The following is an 18266-nucleotide window of genomic DNA, read 5'->3' on the forward strand; positions in this document are numbered from 1 at the left end:
GGGCGGGGCCGCGGAGGGGGCGGGGGCGGGGCCGCGGACGGCTGGGTGGGGGAGCCCCGTCGGGGGGGGGAGGCGGGCGCCCCGGCAGTGGGCGGGGCGGCGCTGGCGGGCGGGCCGAGGTGGGAGGGCTGGGCCCGCGGGCTGCGGCGGCTCTGGGTTTGGCGCTGGCGGAGGCGCCATGGAGGCGGACGCGGGGCCGGTGCCGATGCCGGAGCCGGTGCCGAGCTCAGAGCAGGGTCCGGACCCCGAGGAAGTCGCGCGGGCCGAGTTCGCGGCGCTGCACGGCCCGGCGCTGCGCGCGTCGGGGGTCCCCGAGCGGTACTGGGGCCGCCTCCTGCACAAGCTGGAGCACGAGGTGCGGGCCGGGGCGCGCGGGGAGGTCGAGGCGCCGGGGGCCGGAGCGGGCCCTGGGCACGCCGGGGGTGCACCGCCCCGGGCCCTGCCACCGGGAAGGGTGTGGCCTGCGGGCCGGCCCTTGGCGGGGGGCCGCTGGGGTCTGGGGGGCGGGCTGGGTCCGCCTGGGAAAGGCTGGACACGTGCGGAGGAAGCGGGGTGGGAGGTCGTGGTGTGCCCCGCTGGGCAGGTCTCGGAGTTGGGGGCGGTGTGGATGGACGAGGCCGGAGAAGCTGGCAGAGAAGAGCCACGAATGCCGTGATGACCGACTTAGACTTTTCGTCCCCGAAAGTGGGGGGCCTGAGAGTGGCTGCCGGGGCCTGTACCTGTGGCCCGGTCCTGCCTGCACCTGGGCCTGGCCAGGGCCGCGCGGAACCGGGAACTAAAATAAAGCCTGGCTCCTGCTGTGTGCCAGGCCCTGAGCTGCTGCTCCACCTCCACGCCCAGAGCTGCCCTGGGAGGAGTAAGCGCCATCACCCCCATTACACAGCTGAGAAAACTGAGGCTCGCGAAGTTTGTCCGAACTGGAAGCTTTCAGCCACCGCCTTCCCCTGGGAGAACAGGAGCCCCATGAATTTGTGTGGCTTTAATTCTCGGTCATAAAAGTTTTTCATGTTCCTCAATGGACTTGAGCCTGACTCACCCTCATTTTGCAGATTAAAGAAAACAGTCTGGGAGATGGAGAACACACACATCTAAAAAATGAAAAAGTCCTAGATGTGTGTAGGTTCTCCATTTTCGTGGGGACAGCTCCGTTCTGCTCACCAGCTGCTCTGGCCTGGACCCTGGGGGGGTGGGGGGACGGGGTCTTGGCTACGGGGTGGCCCCTAGTTTGGGGTGGTTGGCCCAATGCTGAAGACAGAGCACTTTAACAGGACAGCTAATGGGTCCTTCTCAGCTGGAATCAGGCCCCTTTTCAGGGGGCTGCCTCCTGGGCCCGAGGCAGAACTCCAGAGCCAGACAGGGTGTCCCCGAGCCTGGACAGCCCCCCTCTCAGCCAGTTTCTATATCTGCAAAGTTGGGGTTGGACCAAGTACCTTCCTGCTCAAAACACAGGCAGTTGCTGTAAAAAAGATACAGTGTCGACTGCAGATAGTCCATACCTATCTGTTGTAACAGTGAATGCCCTCCCCCCTCCCCCCTCCCTAGTGACTTGCCCTCAATTCCGCCTGCATTTCCTGAGCACTTGCCCTGGGGTGGGAGGGGACCCCAGCAGTTTGTTAGGATAAAAGGTCCTCACTCGCTGCAGCCCCCCCAGCCTCCATGAGCAGTGAGCTCTGACTTGGGCAGGTCACTCGCCCCATGGAGCCTCCATCTAGAAACCGGGGTCTTGCCCTGGCCCGGAGGCTCGGTTGGTGGGAGCGTCATCCTGTACACCACAAAAGGGGTGGGTTCCATTCCCAGTCAGGGCACATACCGAGGTCATGGATCTGACCCCCAGTCTGGGCGAGTATGGGAGGCAACCAATCAATGTTTCTCATATCGATATCTGTCTGTCTCTCTCCCCCTTCCTCTCTCAAATCAATAAAACATCCTTTAAAAAAAACAACACACACCTTAGAAATCGGGAGTCTTGGCAGGGAGGGCTAGGAAGGCATGAGATAAGGTGCCACCCGTGCCCAGCACACAGTGGGCAGTCACCGGACCAGCACCCCCTCTGCCCTGCCCGCGCCTGCTCTGACCCAGTGTTTTTCCAGGGCCTCGCTGCCGCTCCAAGTTATGGGCAGAGCGGTGAGTCACGGCTCTGCCTGACCCACCCTGCAGGCATTGTTGCAGGGGACCTGCTGCTGCTGTGACCCCAGATGTGGGGAGGGCACAGGCACCTGCCCGCAGGGATGGGGTCCCCCAGCTCCATCCGCAAGGCGATGATCCTGGCGCCTTGCCTCGAAGGAAAGCTCCCTTGGAAAGGCAGGGAACGTGTTCAAAATAAAACTAAGTTTCAGCACTTCCACCGTGGTGGAGGGATTGTGGTCACGCCCACCCACAGCCTGGCAGAAGCCAGTCCTGAGGACGCCCTCCACCCCCAGGCCTTAGGTTGTCCCCCCCGCCTCACCCCGTCACCCTGCCTCTGACTGACTCCTCCATAAAATCTTCCGGGGCCCTCCAGGCCCAGCACCACGCACCCGGTCCTCCCAGACGGCCCAGCCCAACTGCGCTCTGCCACTCGGCGGTAGCTCCCTGGGCAAGATCCTGAGGCACCCCGAGGTGCCTGTGCCCGGGGAGCTAGCAGGTTTCCAACTGCTGGGGTGAATTTTGCATCTTTTTTTAATAATTGCGAGAAATAGGTTTTCGGGAGAGCTGGCCTTTGTTCAGTCCCTGCTGTGTGCCAGGGACTCCTGTGCACCGTTGCGTTGGCCTAGCCGGCAAAGCTATCCTGGAAGGCGATGGTACCCCCGGCCCCCCCCCCCCCCCCCCCGGGCCAGGCCTCAGAAGTGGAATGCTGGGAGCAGGTGCTTTTGGAGCATTTGCTGGGCTCAGGTTCTAGCTCTTTATGTGTTCATCGTGAATCCTCCCAACAGCCCTCTGAGGTAGGTCCTACTATGCCAACTGGGGAAACTGAGGCACGGCGTGGCTCATGGTCTCGTTCGAGGTCACATAGGCCGGCTCCAGAGCACACAGGAGCTGACTCTTTACCCGCTGCACGTGGCCGGCCGTTGTCCTTTGCCAGGGAAACGCAGGGACCAGGGCCTTTATCTTCCTGGCCCAGACCTCAGGTCACGCTTCCCGCGGGCCTGGCTGCTGCTCGGCCGGGGGCGCGGTGGCCACAGGAGGCCAGACACCTGTTTCCCTCTGGGTTTTCCCAGCTGCCCTGCTGTTCGATGGGTTCCTCTGGCGAGAGCAACCTTGGGGTGAGATCCCTGGCCACCGAGATCCTGACCTTCATTTGCTTCCAGTGTGACCAGAGCCACACGCACACACACACACACACACACACACTCACTCACTCTGCCTCGGGATTCGCTTTCCCTGTGCAGCCGGGGCCAGGGGAGACATGATTCGGACACATGCATGCAGGCCCGCTTCTAAGCGTGGTCCTGCGGGTAGGCTGGGTCCCAGTTCTGACCGCGCTCTCTTTAGGAGCCTCAGTTTTCCCACCTGTGAAATGGGTAGATGGCGATCGACAGGCCCAGCTTCTCCTGAGGGGTGTAGTTTGACCTGGAGGCCGGGAGCGGAAGTCCGGCTGTGGTAAGGGTTCGGGGCTGGGCGTCCCTCTGACACCCACACTGTGGTCCCCAGGTGTTCGACGCGGGGGAGATGTTTGGGATCATGCAAGTGGAGGAAGTGGAGGAGGACAGTGAGGACGAGGCCGCACGGGAAGCGCACAGGAAGAAGCCCAACCCGGGCAGCGAGCTCTGCTACAAGGTCATCGTGACCAACGAGAACGGGCTCCAGGCGGCCAACCCCAACAGGTAGGGCCTGGGTGGGACGTCGTCGTGGCTGTCGGGGCCGGGCTTCCTTTCAGAGTTCCCCCGAGACCGTGGGCTTTGGGGAGCAGCAGCCATTGCAGGAGCTCGCGTGCTCCTGTGTGACGAGCCCTGTGGCGGCAGGCTTCCCTGGGGCTCAGGGCTGCGGCGGTCCTGGTACTGGCGGCGCCCCCTGTGGGTCTGTCCTGAGAGCGGCCTCCCATGCCACACCCGCCACTGGTCGCACAGCAGGTGATTGTTCTGGTTTTGCTGATGAGGAGGCGGGAAGGACTTCGCCAGCACCCCTAGCTGTTGAGTGTGGGTGTCAACCCATCGCAGTCTTACTGGGGAACCCCGCTTTTGCGAGGACGCCTGGCCTCTCCCCGTCTCCGGAATCTGCATCTCCGGGTGGCGCCTGGGACCCAACATGTTCTCTGGGGCTTTGTTCCCAGGACTGAGGAGTGTGGTCTGGTTGCGTCCCAGGTGAGGACACTGAGCCCAGAGCAGAGCAGGGCTGGGCTTGTCCGGGACCACAGGGTGGACAGGGCAGAGCTAAGACTGGACCCCGATCCCTGCTTCCCGGGGCCGCCAGCCAGGACAGGCCTGCAGGTCCCTCTGCCAGACTCTGCTGGCACCTGGAGGGAGAACCCTGTTGGCCTCTGGGAGTCATCAGGCCCCGTGTCCGTGGCTCTTCAGGGAAGGGGCTGGCTGCATTCGCCAGCCCGAGGTGGCGGGAGTGGCCACCCAGGTCACGGCAACCCCAGCACCTCCGCCACCCGCTCTCTGATGCAGACACTCCCAGGCCCTTCTTTCCCACGGAGCTCAGCGCTGCCAGCCTCCAATGCGCCTGCTCCGTTCCCACCTGTGGGCGCCCGGGGCCCAGGCGAAGCGGGCGCGTGGTACCCCCGGGAGCTCTGCACTGCACCACGTGGTCATGAACTCCAAGCAGGAGGCAGGGGCACCTTCACTTGCTTTAGGGGATACAAAGTAACAGCGTCTTCATGCCCCTGGGGAAGGTCCCAGGACCCCCTCAGATGCCAGACCCGCAGGTGCTCAGCTCCCCTGGAGAAATGGCGTAGCACGGGGTGGGCAGGAGGAGGTCTGCAGTTGTGAGTACGTGAAGCAGCTTATTCTTTTTTTTTTTTTTTTAAATATATATTTTATTGATTTTTTACAGAGAAGAAGGGAGAGGGATAGAGAGTTAGAAACATCGATGAGAGAGAATCATTGATCAGCCGCCCCCTGCACACCTCCCACTGGGGATGTGCCCGCAATCAAGGCACATGCCCTTGACCGGAATCGAACCCGGGACCCTTCAGTCCGCAGGCCGACGCTCTATCCACTGAGCCAAACCGGTCAGGGCTTATTGTGTTATTGACCAGTTATTGTATTACTTTCCCTGCGAGCAGCTGTAACCGTACTTCTGTCCCACCTGCATTTGCCTGTAACCTACCCCACCCTGCTTGTGTTTAATCACCTCTGGCTTACTGATAATATCTAATGCAACGTGAGCGTGTGTGAGCTGTTGTTTAGGGAACAGGGGCCAGAAAGCGTCTGCACATGATCCGTACAGATGCCACCCTCGTAGGCCTGACCACACCGCACGCCGGACCCGCACGGGCGGCAGATGTTCCAGCCTGAGGTTGCTGGAGCCGAGGCCGCGGAGGACCGGCTGTGTGAGCGCAGAGTAGAGCCTGCCGGCCAGCTGAGACCTGGCACACCAGCCGTCCCGGGCATCTCAGCCAGGGAGCAGGCCAGGCCCGTTCACCCGTTTGTGTGGGGTCGGTGTCTGGCAGCCCTGTCCTGGGGGCAGGAGGGCGGGCATGGCCTGGTCCTCCCTCTCAGCCCCTGCGTGTTGCATGGACGCTCTGCAGCTCCTCCCCCCAGGCTCCTCCCGGGAAACCAGGGTGCGGGCTGCCAGTGTCCATACGTGTGGGGACCTGAGGCCTCTCCCGGAAAAAGGCCGTGGTGCTTCCAGTTGCCCTGAGGGCCCGGCGAGCGTGGCGGCTCCTTTGGCTCCTGCCGTGGCCGGGCTGCAGGTGCAGGTGTGCGGTGTGGGGCAGCCCCTCCCTGTCACGGTGGTCGCTGTAACAATCACAGCGCACAGTCAGCATGTTGTGTGTCCCGTCTCCTGGTGCTCCATCGGCCGGTGGTCGGATGCAGGCCCCTGTCGTCCTGTTTTAGAAACGGGTAGAGGCACGTGCCCACGGTCACACAGTGAGTGGTCGGTGGAGGCGGGCCCAGGCCACAGCCCGGCCCCTCCCTCCTCTCGTCCCCTGCTGCTGCCCTTCTCTGTGCCCGCGTGGCAGCCTCACCACATGGCCTGTGCCTGCAGCATCTTCCTCATCGACCACGCCTGGACGTGCCGCGTGGAGCACGCCCGCCAGCAGCTGCAGCAGATCCCGGGGCTGCTGCACCGCATGGCCAACCTGATGGGCGTCGAGTTCCACGGGGAGCTGCCCAGCGCCGAGGCCGTGGACCAGGTGCTGGAGGAGATGTGGAAGTTCAACCAGACCTACCAGCTGTCCCACGGGGTGAGTGCGCTGCTGGGTGGGGGGGGCGGCCAGAGGGCGGACGCGGACATGGGCCTTCACTGCCCATGTGATCAGGGCTGGTGGGCGGCCAGGAGCCCGGACCCAGCCGGCCTCCACCTCACAGTGAGCAAGCTCCCCTTCTCCCCTGGCTCCATCGTGGGCCCGTGACCTGCCCTGGACCAGCCAGTGCCAGGACCGGGTGTCTGTGGATTTAAGCTCACAGGACACGCCCCCTCTCAGACCCCTGCACCTGGGCTGCCTCTTCCCTGGCGCCTTCGGAGAAGAGTCCTGAGTCCTGTCGGCACGTGTCCTGGGGCTTTTGTCACCCGCCCTCGGCCCCCGCTCACCCTTGGCTCCGGCCCCTCACCACTCTTAGGGAAAAACAAGTTGTTCTCGGGGTCTCAGCTTCGATGTCACTCCCCTGAACAAGTCTCCCTCCCCCAGCCCTGTCACACCCACAAGGCCTCACACGCCCCGGCGGCTGCCAGGCCCATGCCTGTCTCCACGCGCCTTCAGCACATGGCGATCACCCGTCTGGCCTGGGTCCTGGTCTGCCGGGCGGGGCCACGTCCCGGAGGCCCCGGTCCGAGGGCTGGGGTCTGCGTGACAGCCGCTCCGCGCCCAGAGCGCTGGGTGGCTGGTGCCGGGTGCGGGGATGGGCGGCAGGGGCGGTGGCTGGGCCGTGGACGAGGGCGGTGTCTCTGCCCACAGACGGCCGAGGAGAAGGTGCCGGTGTGGTACATCATGGACGAGTTCGGCTCGCGCATCCAGCACGCGGACGTGCCCAGCTTCGCCACGGCGCCCTTCTTCTACCTGCCCCAGCAGGCGGCCTACACGCTGCTGTGGCCCCTGAGGGACCTGGACACGGGCGGTGAGTCAGACGCCCCCCCCTCGGAGGTGGCCAGCCGTCGCCTGCCCCCCCTGATGGGCCCGCGTGTCTCGGTGCAGAGGAGGTGACCCGGGACTTCGCCTACGGAGAGGCGGACCCCCTCGTCCGGAGGTGCATGCTGCTGCCCTGGGCGCCCACCGACCTGCTGGACGTCAGCTCCCACACGCCCGAGCCGCCCGCCGACCACTACCAGGTGCCGCCTCCCCGCCTCCCTCCGCTCGTGAGCACCCTCCACTCATCGCCAGGTGTTGCTGAATGACACCAGTTCCTGGGGGGGAGATGGGGAGCCATAGAGACCAGGGGCTCGGAGCTCGGGCCTGTGGCTGCACCGCTTGGGCGTCGGCCCGAGCCCTGCCCCAGCACTGCTGCTGGGCGCCACCCTCTCCACGGAGCTGGGTGCTGGCGGTCAGGGCTGCTCTTCCCCGTCTTCATGCCCACGTGTCCTGGCACCGCCTCCCCGGGGACAGGGACACTGTCTTCCAACCCCTGCAGCACAGCTCCCAGGAGCAGGAGCCCCGATAAGTAGCTGCAAAGGTGCTTTTAGTCTGTGGACAGCCTCTCAGTCAGCAGGCCCCCAGGACACACTGGCCCCTCACAAGTGCTGGGCCCAGTATGTGGTGGGGCAGCTCAGGGAGCCGGGGTTAGTGAGGCCTGGGGGGAGTGGGGCGTGGGGCCTGTAGGAACACAGCCACTGCCAGGGGTGGGCAGAGGTTAGCGCCTGGCCCCTTTCCCTCCCCTGCCCGCTGGTCTCCTGCCACTGCCTGCAGTTGGCTGGTCCTCGCTGGAAACCAGGCAGTGAGGGAGCCTGTGCTTAGTCCTTACAACAGTGGGATCAACAGGCCTGTTTTTACCTTCGTTGTACTGAGGATGAGGAAACTGAGGCACAGAGAGGTTAAGTAACTTGCCAAAGGTCACACAGCTGGTGGGAGAACCGGAGTCCAAAATCAAGAGGACCTGATAGCTTCTGAGCAGAGGCCACACACCTCTGCCTCACTTCCCACCCGTCTCGAAGCCGCCTTATCCCCCAGCACAGCAGCCGCAGGGAATGCCTCGGGGCTGTGGGCGGGTGTGACACCCGGAGTCCCTGTGGGAGGGGCCGTGTGGTGCTGGCGGTTCCGAGTGCTGCTGATTGGAGGCGGGTGCCGCGGGGGGTCGGGCCGGCACTTCCCGCGAATTCTGGGCCATCACGTGGTGACGGGACTAGCCATGCCCAACACTCCGTGGCCACCTTCTTGTTCAGAATGTTCCGGGGGATCGTAGAGTGCATGCGCCTAGTAGGTGCTTAGTAAACGTTTGAAAAGTGAGTGAAGGCAAAGGAGTGAGGTTTAAGGAACAAAGGCTTCCGGACCGTTTGTTGTTTTTTTAATTGATTTCAGAGAAGAAGGGAGAGGGAGAGGGAGAGAGAAACATCAACGATGAGCGAGAATCATGGATCAGCTGCCTTCTGCACGCCCCCCACTGAGGATCGAGCCCACAGCCCGGGCCTGTGCCCTGACCGGGAATCGAACCGTGACCTCCTGGGTCACGGGTCCACACTCAACCACTGAGCCACGCGGGCCGGGCAAGACTTCCTGATGTTAACGTTGCTTGTTAGAGGGACATGAATTGAAATGTCTTTCTTCCCTGGGTCGCCCTCTACTGGCCAGGACGAGGGCTAAGAGGCCCAACCCTGAACCGCCCTGGTGGTTCGACCACATCGCCGCCGCCCCCCCCCCCCCCCCCCCCCCGCCCCCGCCGAGGCCTGGGCTCTGGGCCTGGCCGCCTGCTTAGCTAGTTATCGCCCGGGAGCACGTGCTCCAGCCCACACCGCTGTGCTGGAGGCACCGTCAGCCAGAGCCGCCCCGGAGGCCTGGGGGGCTGGGACCTGCCTCCACACGGCAAGGTGTGGCTGCTGGCAGAGGCCTCCCGGGGTGGCGGCTCACTGCTCGCAGAGCAGGTGACCCGGGAGAAGGGGGAGGAAGCCCCAGGCCTTGGATGAATTTGCACAATGTTCTTCCACTTCCTGTTGGTTAGAAGCAACTCGTTCAGCCCACGCAGGGGAGGTGAATGAAGCCCTTTAAGGGAGGTCAGGGAGTCGGGCGGGTTCTCAGCCACCAGCTGCCCAAGCTGGGAGCAGCCCCTCCGGGCAGGCCGGGCACCTGCCGCTGTGGTTTGGCGGTGGATTGAGGAACGGGCCGTCCAGCACCTGCGGGGCCTCGAGCCCAGACCCCCGGCGGGGCGGGGAGGGGGGTGGTTGGGAGCTCCACGTGAGGGCTGGGTGTGCCCCCAGATGCCAAGCCCTGCTGTGCGGGGATGGGGAGGCGGTGCTCGCGGCTTCCTTTCTCGAGGGCCCGACTCCACCTCCCATGTCTTTGCTTCCAGGCCATTTTGGAGGAAAACAAGGAGAAGCTGCCACTGGCCATCCACCCGGTGGTGCGTCCCAGCGACCACATCTTCAAGTGCGTACCCTCAGCTTCCAGCCAGACTTCCTGGGCCCCCTCCCCCTCTGGTTCCACGGCTCCCACAACAGACCCGCTCAGCGAGGCTCCTAGGCCCGCTCTGTCCTGGGGCACCACGGTGACTGAGATGCCAGAAGTGGGGTTCTTAGGGTCACAGAATGCTACAGGCAGTGAGGGGTGAGCGGGCCTGGAGGAAGAGTTTAAAACTCGCCTTGAAGGACAGAACTCGGCTGTGAGTGTGTGAGTGGGGGTGCAGAGCCCCGTCCACCTGGTGGACAGGCTCAAGGTGGGTCCTGCTCGGCGATGACTGGCGTCTCCCTCCAGTAGGTGCCCCTCCAGCTGCCCAGACCTGGTCTGGCCAGAAGGAGCAGCACCTCCCCTCACCCCGTCCGCCAGTCCTGGAGGTTCCTCCCGCTGCCCGGCCCTCGTCCCCTCTCCCGAGGCCCGCTGCCCAGCCTCCCTCCACCTCCCTGAGCTGCTCCCTGCCCCAGCCCTGCCAGCAGCCCAGCCCCGCTCCTCTGCTCCTCCCAGAGCCCCTCCCAGGCTGGCCCTCCTGCCTCCACCTCCACCCCAGCAGGCAGGCTCCCAGGCCCTGACCACACCTCTGCCCAGCGCCCGCGCAGGCCGGGCAAGGCGGGCACAGCGAGCACCAGTGTGGAAGGAGGCCTTGGGCACGTGCCTGAGCAGCACGCTCCCCTGGGCACCGGGGCAGCGGCTCCTCTAAGGGTCAGGCTCCTGGTGTCTGGGGGCCGTGGCGTGTGTCCACGGAGGGAAGCCGCCTTGGTGCACCACTCGGGTTCCCCTGCTTCACCCCAACCAGGCGGCCCTTCCAGGTGGGGGGCAGACTGTAAAGGTCCCCCCGCCTGACCAGCCCCCTCCCCGCAGGGTGCACACGGACGTGCAGCAGGTGCTCAGCCACCTCACGCACCCCCGCTTCACCTTCACGCAGAGCGAGGCGGACGCCGACATCCTCTACAACTTCTCCCACTTCAAGGACTACAGGTGCGGCCCTCCCCCCCGGCCCGGGCTGCCCCGCCCCCCACAACCCCCCATAGCACCCCCGGCCCCGGGCCGCCCCGCCCCCCACAGCCCCCGGGCCCCGGGCCACCCCGCCCCCCATAGCCTCCCCCTGGCCCCGGGCCGCCCCGCCCCCCACAACCCCCCCACAGCCCCCGGGCCCCGGGCCGCCCCGCCCCCCACAACCCCCCCACAGCCCCTGAGCCCCTGAACCGGTCCCTTCTCGGTGCAGGCGGCTCAGCCAGGAGCGGCCCCACGTGCTGCTGAACCAGTTCCCCTGCGAGGGCCTGCTGACGGTGAAGGACTGCCTGGCCTCCATCGCCCGCCGGGCGGGGGGCCCCGAGGGCCCGGCCTGGCTGCCCCGCACCTTCAACCTGCGCACCGAGCTGCCCCAGTTTGTCAGCTGCTTCCAGCAGCGGGAGAGGCGGTGAGCCCCACCCACCCCCGCCGTCCCGGGGGCCCTGGCCGAGACCCCCAGCTTGCAGGGTCCAGGCCTCGCCTCCTTACCCCTTAGGCCAGGGGTCCTCAAACTCCGGCCGCGGGCCACGTGCAGATACAAATATTGTATTTGTTCCCGTTTTGTTGTTTTACTTCAAAATAAGATATGTGCAGTGTGCATAGGAATTTGTTCATAGTTTTTTTTAAACTATAGTCCGGCCCTCCAGCAGTCTGAGGGACAGTGAACTGGCCCCCTGTTTAAAAAGTTTGAGGACCCCTGCCTTAGGCCCTGCCTCTGACCTCTGCGGTGATGCCTTCCTCAGCCCAGGGGAGAAGGGGGGGTCCCTCTCTCCCAGGTCCCAGGGCCGTTGCCTGGGAGGGGCCCCGGGCACAGCCCAGCCTCCCTTCTGCTCCCAGGGGCGAGGACAACCACTGGATCTGCAAGCCCTGGAACCTGGCGCGCAGCCTGGACACCCACATCACCAGGAGCCTCCACAGCGTCATCCGGCACCGCGAGAGCAGCCCCAAGGTGGGTCCCGGGTGGGCGAGGGCACTCCGTGCACAGGCCGGCGGCCCTGGGCGGGGGGGCTGGGTCTAGCGCACACCCCACTCCTTCCCCTGCCCTGCCAGCAGGGGGGCCGTGGCAGTCCGGTGAGAGGAGGGTGCCCGGGTCAGAGCCGTCCTGGGTGTATCTGACCTCAGGCTCCCCACACGCCGCACCACGCGTGACCGCACGGCTGGTGGGAGGTGGCCGGGCCGAGGAGCCCTGGGGCCCTGGACGGAGGCGCCGGAGTGACTGGGCACCCAGGGGCAGTGAGGCGAGGGGGCCGGTGGGTTTCAGGCTGGGGATGTGTGTTCAGTTCCCAAAACCTGAACTGGTGGGACCTTGTCCTTCAAGCAAAGCCAAGGAGAGAGAAGGAAGCTGTCCCCGGCCAGACGAGGGTCTGCCAGGGCAGAGGAGGGAGGGCACGGGTGCGGCCCCCCCAGGTGTGGGGACGGCCTGGGGCTGGCCCATGGGCGCGAGCCCTCAGCGGCGAGCCCGGTGCTCTCTGCCGGGTGAGGCGGGCCCCCGTGAGCCTGCGTCTGTCCCTGCAGGTGGTGTGCAAGTACATTGAAAGTCCTGTCTTGTTCCTTCGAGAAGACGTGGGGAGGGTCAAGTTCGACGTCCGCTACATCGTGCTGCTGCGCTCGGTGAGGCCCCTGCGGCTGTTCGTGTACGACGTGTTCTGGCTGCGCTTCTCCAACCGGTAACGGAGCTGGGCCGGCGGGCCGTGGGGAGGGGGGGGGGGGGGCGGGGGGGGCGGGGGTCCTCTTCTCTGTAGGGGCGGGAAGTCCTGCACCGCGAGCAGCGTGGCCACCGTAGGGACGTCAGCTTCCTTGTGAAACAGGCACCCACACCTGTGGGTCGCGATGTCGTGTACGGGCTCCGGGGAGTCCCTGTGGGGCCGCGAGGGGCCACGGGCACGGGCGCCCTGCCGGCGGGACCCACTCAGGGTCTTCCTGCTGGTCTTGCAGGCCCTTCGCCCTCAACGACCTGGACGACTACGAGAAACATTTCACTGTCATGAACTACGACCCGGAAGTGGTGCTGAAGCAGGTAGGGGCGGGCGGCCTGGGGAGCAGGCGGGCTGTGCAGACAGGAGGTGCCTCTGGCCCCGTGTTCTCTCAGCAGCCCCCCCTACGGCTCTGAGATGATGGGGAGACCGAGGCTGCCCCAGGCCCCCAGAAGCACCACCTGCTTCCATTCAGACCCTCTGAGCACTGGGACTGGTGGGGGAGGGGAGCAGACAGGTGCAGGGCACAGGGTCCCACTCGGGACAGGGGAAAGGAGGGGGGGTGGCTGCTGGCCTGTGACCCTGCCTGGTTCCTCTGAACGCCCCGCACTCCCCGGGCCCCTGGAGCAAAGGGGCATCAGGGCAAAGCTCCTTCCATGGTTAGTGCCGTGGCCAGCACACACCTGGGGCAGGTAGGACAGCCTGGTGGGAGCAGGCGGCCATGGGAAGCAGGGTGGCACCGGGCAGGTAGGCACAGCCTGGCAGGAGCTGGCGGCCATGGGAAACAGGGTGGCACCGGGCAGGTAGGCACAGCCTGGCGGGAGCAGGCAGCTCTGGGCGGAGGAAGGAGGAAAGGAGCGTTCAGCCTAGGGTGTGCCCTCTCACCTCCGGTGGTTAGTGCTGTTTCCGGCAACAGGAGCACCGCCCCCACACAGGCCTGCGGTGGCCGCCTCCCTCCACCAGGGGGCCCCACCGAAATGTAGAGGCACATTTTTTTTTAACATATTTTTATTGATTTCGGAGAAGGGAAAGGGAGAGGGAGACAGAAACATCAATGATGAGAGAGAATCATTGCTCAGCTGCCTCCTGCATGGCCCCTGCTGGGGATCAAGCCTGCAATTTGGGCCTGTGCCCTGACCAGGGATCGAACCGTGACCTCCTGGCTCATAGGTCGACGTTCAGCCACTGAGCCACGCTGGTCTGGCTGCGAGGCACGTCTCGATTCTGTTCAGCATGAGTTCATCCCCGAACAAGGCACACACCTGTGTTGCACACGTGGGCTTTGTGTAAACAGCACCCCAGTGAACAAACCCCTGCACTCTGCTCTTGCTGAGCATGTTTTAGCGGTTCTCAACCTGTGGGTCGCGACCCCTTTGGGGGTCGAATGACCCTTTCACAGGGGTCACCTAAGACCATCGGAAAACACATATATAATTACATATTGTTTTTGTGATGAATCACTATGCTTTAATTATGTTCTATTTGTCACAATGAAATTGGGGGTCACCACAACGTGAGGAACTGTATTAAAGGGTCGCGGCGTTAGGAAGGTTGAGAACCGCTGTTTTAGGGTTTGTTCGTCATTGTCCGTGCGGCTGCCGGCATTCCTGTCTCTCACTGGCCAACAAACTGGAGCTCATTCCTGGGTTGTCCCTGCGGAGCCCGCTGCCCCGGGCCAGGCCTGAGTCCCCCAGGGCAGCTGCCGCGCGCCCTAGCAGGGCTGTTGCTTCTTGTCCCTCTTCCTGTCTGGGGCTCCGCCCACGGGTCCCTGGGAGCCTGAGCCCTCACCGGGTCCCAGGACGCTGTTGGACATTGTCGCTGGGGGAACTGTCTTCCCTCTGCATGGAGAACGTGTCATCCTGGGGGCCCGTTTCTTCTGGAGCCCCCGTGAGTGGGGACACGTGTCCAGGAGGGCGTGAGCGCCAGGCTCCCATGGGCAGCCCATCGGTCGTTCTGGGAGAAACCTGAGCAGACTTGCCAGGTGCGTTTGGGGTAAAGTCTCAGCCTGAGAAGCTGCTGCCCCCAGGCCCTGGAGCTGGTGAGCATGAGCCGGGCCAGGCCCTGCAGACACGGGTCCCAGGCCTGTCCCCAGCGCACGGACACAACCTGCTGAGCCCTCCGCACGCACTGTCTCCTGTGAGGCCCACAGCAGCCCTGCAGATGCGCTTGCGGGGCAGGGAGCATCGTCCCATTTCACAGATGCAGACACTGAGGCTGCGAGAAGCAACTCTGCGGGTCCAGAGCTCAGACCCCGGCTCCTGCCTCCCCTTTGTGCCCCGAGGCGGGCGGAGCTGCTGGCACTGACCTGTGACCCCAGCGAGTGTCGGGGGCCCACGTGGAGGCAGGGCAGAGGGTGACAGGCCCTGTGTCTGTCACAGGTGCACTACGACGAGTTCATCCCCGAGTTTGAGAAGCAGTACCCAGAATTCCCCTGGAGGAGCGTCCAGGTGAGTCCCGAACGAAGCTGGAGGGGCCAGGGCCTCTGTGGTGGGCCACGTGGGGGTCTGCCTCCTCGGATGTCCTGTCCTCCCACCGAGGTCAGGGAAGGGGCGGTGAGGTGTGGAGGGCGACCTGGAGGGGCCTCAGGGCACCCTGGGGACAGCCAGGCGGCCACAGCCCTGCCTGTCCCAGGAATCGCAAACCTACGGGGGCAGCAGGGACTCCGCTGGAGGTGCATGCTGCCCTCCACGTCCCGGGTGAGCTTGGCAGGTGCCCTGCAGCCTGCACACCGTGGCACAGAGCGGAGCCGGGGGCTCGAGGCAGGAGACAGGCAGGTGCCCTGCAGCCTGCACACCGTGGCACAGAGCGGAGCCGGGGGCTCGAGGCAGGAGACAGGCAGATGGTGCCAGGACTGAGGGGCAGGTGTGGGCAGAGGCGGCTACGGCCAGGCCTGGAGAAACAGGGTGGAGGAGGAGGTGACTCGGGCCTTTCGGGGGCTGGGGCTTGGGAAGGGGCAGCAAACCCCACGTGGAGGGGCCGCTCCGGGCAGCCCTGACCCAGCCTCCCGGTCCCCAGGCCGAGATCTTCCAGGCCTTCACGGAGCTGTTCCAGGCGGCGTGTGCTAAGCCGCCACCCCAGGGCCTCTGCGACTACCCCTCGTCCCGGGCCGTGTACGCCATCGACCTCATGCTGAAGTGGGACAGCCGTCCAGACGGTGAGGGTCCCCATCGCCCAACCCCTCACGCACCCCAAGCCGATGGCCAGAGGGGGCGTCGCTGGCCAGACTGCTGGATGGTCCTTTGCCAGGAGACCTGGGCCTGGGGAGGCCCATCATTAAGGGGCGACAGCCTGCAGGACAGAGAGCCAACGGGAAGGGGGAGGGGCCACCCCACTTCCTGGAGGCGCAGGAGAGTCTGGGCCGGGCCCTCGGGTCCTTCGTGGAGGAGGCCCCAGGCCAGGCCTCCCAGGAGTGAGGTGCCTGCGCTTTGTGCCCTCAGGGCAGCGAGTGATGCAGCCCCAGATCCTGGAGGTGAACTTCAACCCGGACTGCGAGCGCGCCTGCCGGTACCACCCCACCTTCTTCAACGACGTCTTCAGCACCTTGTTCCTGGACGAGCCCAGCGGCTGCCACGTCACCCGCCTGGTGTAGGCGCCCGGCCTCCTGCACGGGCTCCTGGCGACCGGCCTCGGCTCTGAGCAGCTGCTGCAGAGCCCCCCTCCCCCCGCTGGGCGCAGGCCGCCAGGACCCGCTCCCCACCCTGGCGCAGGTCCTCCCTGAGGCCGGGAGCCGGCCCGTCACTGTCCCGGGCCGAGTGCCAGGTGCTGTGTACACCCCCCACCGCCTGTGCGGTGTTGCTCAGCTCAGCCCCAGCTTCATCGCTGAGTTCGGTTCCTGGCGGCCATGTTTCCGGGCGTTAGCGAAAGAGGGGTTCTGGGGAGTATGGCGAGGCGTCCCCAGGAACAAGGTCCCCCGGAACGCCTGTGGGAACCCAAACATCAGGGCCAGGCGGCTCTTGTCCAGTCTGTCCAAGTGTCGTGGCTCCCCCAGAGCGGGCTCAGGCTCCCCCACCCCTCCCCCAGGCCCCGTGTGGCAGGCGTCCCCAGAACACATTGGAGACCCTGCTTGCCAGACCCAGCCCTCTCGCGCCCCCATTCCCCACCCGCACCCCCCACTCCCCAGAACTGTCACCAGCAAACCTGTGGTCCCAGGGCAGCTGCTGATGCCTCTCCATCTAGCAGGGCAGCCGCCCTGCTCCCGTGGTCCTGGCCTCCCTGGCACTGCAGTGGGCGCCCTCTCTGAGGGTGGGTGGCGCTTGGGCGAGGGGACTCGGGGCGAGGGCAGCAGCGCAGACGGCAGTGGGCGGCTTCGAGGGACGATTCCACCGAGAACTTCGCGTCAAATACATCCTCCACCAGAGTCCAGGGTCAAAACGTCGGATTATTGTTACTCTTTCGTTTATGGGAAGAAAATACAAAATTCTTGTTCTTAATATCATTTCTGAAACTTGGAGTCAGATGCCAGCTGTAGCCGCAATGCGCCTGCCCCAGCTAACGGGTCAGTGGCAGGTGCCTGCTTTGGTGTGTGGGTGTGGGTGTGTGTGTCTGTGTCTGTGTCTGTGTAGCCAAGAGAAGTCCTTGAAACTGCACCGGACCGTGCCTCCCACCTCTGGGTCTGCCTGTCCATCCTCCGCTGACCAGGGCCTTGGCCCTTCCCTGTCCCATCGTGGGCGGGACAGCGCCGGTTTTCTCCCGGGGAGAGCTGCTGGCGTCCCCCTCCTCGGCTGGGTTTGTACCACGACAGAGTATTGGCCTCCCTGTGTCTGTGGGTCCAGGGGCCACAGGCCAGGCCGGCTCTGGCCTCCCTGTGTCTGTGGGTCCAGGGGCCACAGGCCAGGCCGGCTCTGCCAGCGGCTTTCCTCCTGGTTCAACCAGACCATCCAGATGTGAGACCCAGGAGGAGAAGCCAGGGGTGCTCAGGGCCCAAGTTTCCGTCTTAGACCGTTCGCTGCCACAACAAAATGCCGTAAACTGGCGGCTTAAAGAACAGAAACCTCTCAGTCCTGGAGGCTGGGGTGGGGGGGTCCCGAGATCAAGGGACCAGCAGATTGGTGTCTGAGGTCCACTTCCGGTTCATAGACATCATCGTGCTGTGTCCTCACGTGCAGAAGGGGTGAGGGGTCCGCGGGGTCTCTACTAGTGCACTGATCCCACTCCACAGGGCTCCACCCTGTGACCTCATCACCCCGCGTGGGGGTTAGGATGTCAACACATGAATTTGGGGGGACAGGCACCCTCAGACCGCAGTTCCCTAACCCAGTGCCTGTGCCTTTCAGAGCAGGAAGTGGGGGCAGGTGTGGAGGAGCCCAGGCAGCTGTGGACTCTGTGAGCTCTGAGCATTTGCATCAGGGCCTCAAGCCGGGACTTCCCCCGTTTCCTGTCCTGGAATCAGGGACATCAGGGGCCCTTGCCGCTGAAGGGACGCCAGAGGGTCCGGGAGCTGGTGCAGAAGAGGTGACGACCTACCGCTGCGCCTCTGGGCAGCCTGCGCGGACTGGTCCCGTGTCCTCCGTGGTCAGTGGCCAGGAGGGGAGCCGAGACCTCGCCCGCAGAAGCGACCCCTGAAAAGGGTGCAGCCCCGAGGACCCGAGGACTCTGCGAGGTGTGGGCTTTCCTGTTGAGCCAGCGTGGGAACGGCACCGCGGGCCCTCGCGGCTGGAACAGCCAGAAAGGGAGGGGATCTGCGAGGACCCGGGAAAGCCTCGCGGACAGCCAGCAGGCAGAGCGGACAGCAAGTGCCGCCGCCTCGCCCGTCCTCCCGGCGTCCCTGTGGCTGAGCAGGTGGGGTGCTGCCGGGGAGGAACAGACCCCCAGGCGTAGGGAACGGACACCCAGCTGCCGCGGGGGCTGCAGTGCCGCGCAGCGTCTGCGGACACGTGTGC

General features: G+C 65.1%; 1 protein-coding gene across 1 annotated transcript; it reads left to right on the plus strand.

Moving 5' to 3' along the window:
- Window positions 1–112: 112 nt before the first annotated feature.
- On the plus strand, window positions 113–16822 carry TTLL12 (tubulin tyrosine ligase like 12). Its single transcript, XM_059680782.1, has 14 exons — window positions 113–355; window positions 3631–3803; window positions 6133–6331; window positions 7043–7202; window positions 7280–7413; window positions 9582–9658; window positions 10544–10660; window positions 10908–11102; window positions 11531–11642; window positions 12209–12360; window positions 12629–12710; window positions 14766–14834; window positions 15403–15541; window positions 15825–16822. Exons 1-14 carry the CDS (start codon window positions 179–181, stop codon window positions 15974–15976), a joined length of 1938 nt encoding a protein of 645 aa, XP_059536765.1. The 5' UTR covers window positions 113–178; the 3' UTR covers window positions 15977–16822.
- Window positions 16823–18266: the final 1444 nt, after the last annotated feature.

This window comes from Myotis daubentonii, chromosome 2 (assembly GCF_963259705.1).
Source record: "Myotis daubentonii chromosome 2, mMyoDau2.1, whole genome shotgun sequence".
Taxonomy (NCBI): Eukaryota; Metazoa; Chordata; class Mammalia; order Chiroptera; family Vespertilionidae; genus Myotis; species Myotis daubentonii.

Bases quoted from the DNA above. Each gene is read 5' to 3' on its own strand.
- TTLL12 (XM_059680782.1), top strand. From the start codon at position 179: ATGGAGGCGGACGCGGGGCCGGTGCCGATGCCGGAGCCGGTGCCGAGC. The intron at 7,203-7,279 runs GTGAGTCAGACG...GTCTCGGTGCAG, and splicing joins GAGGGACCTGGACACGGGCG to AGGAGGTGACCCGGGACTTC. The intron at 10,661-10,907 runs GTGCGGCCCTCC...TTCTCGGTGCAG, and splicing joins TCCCACTTCAAGGACTACAG to GCGGCTCAGCCAGGAGCGGC.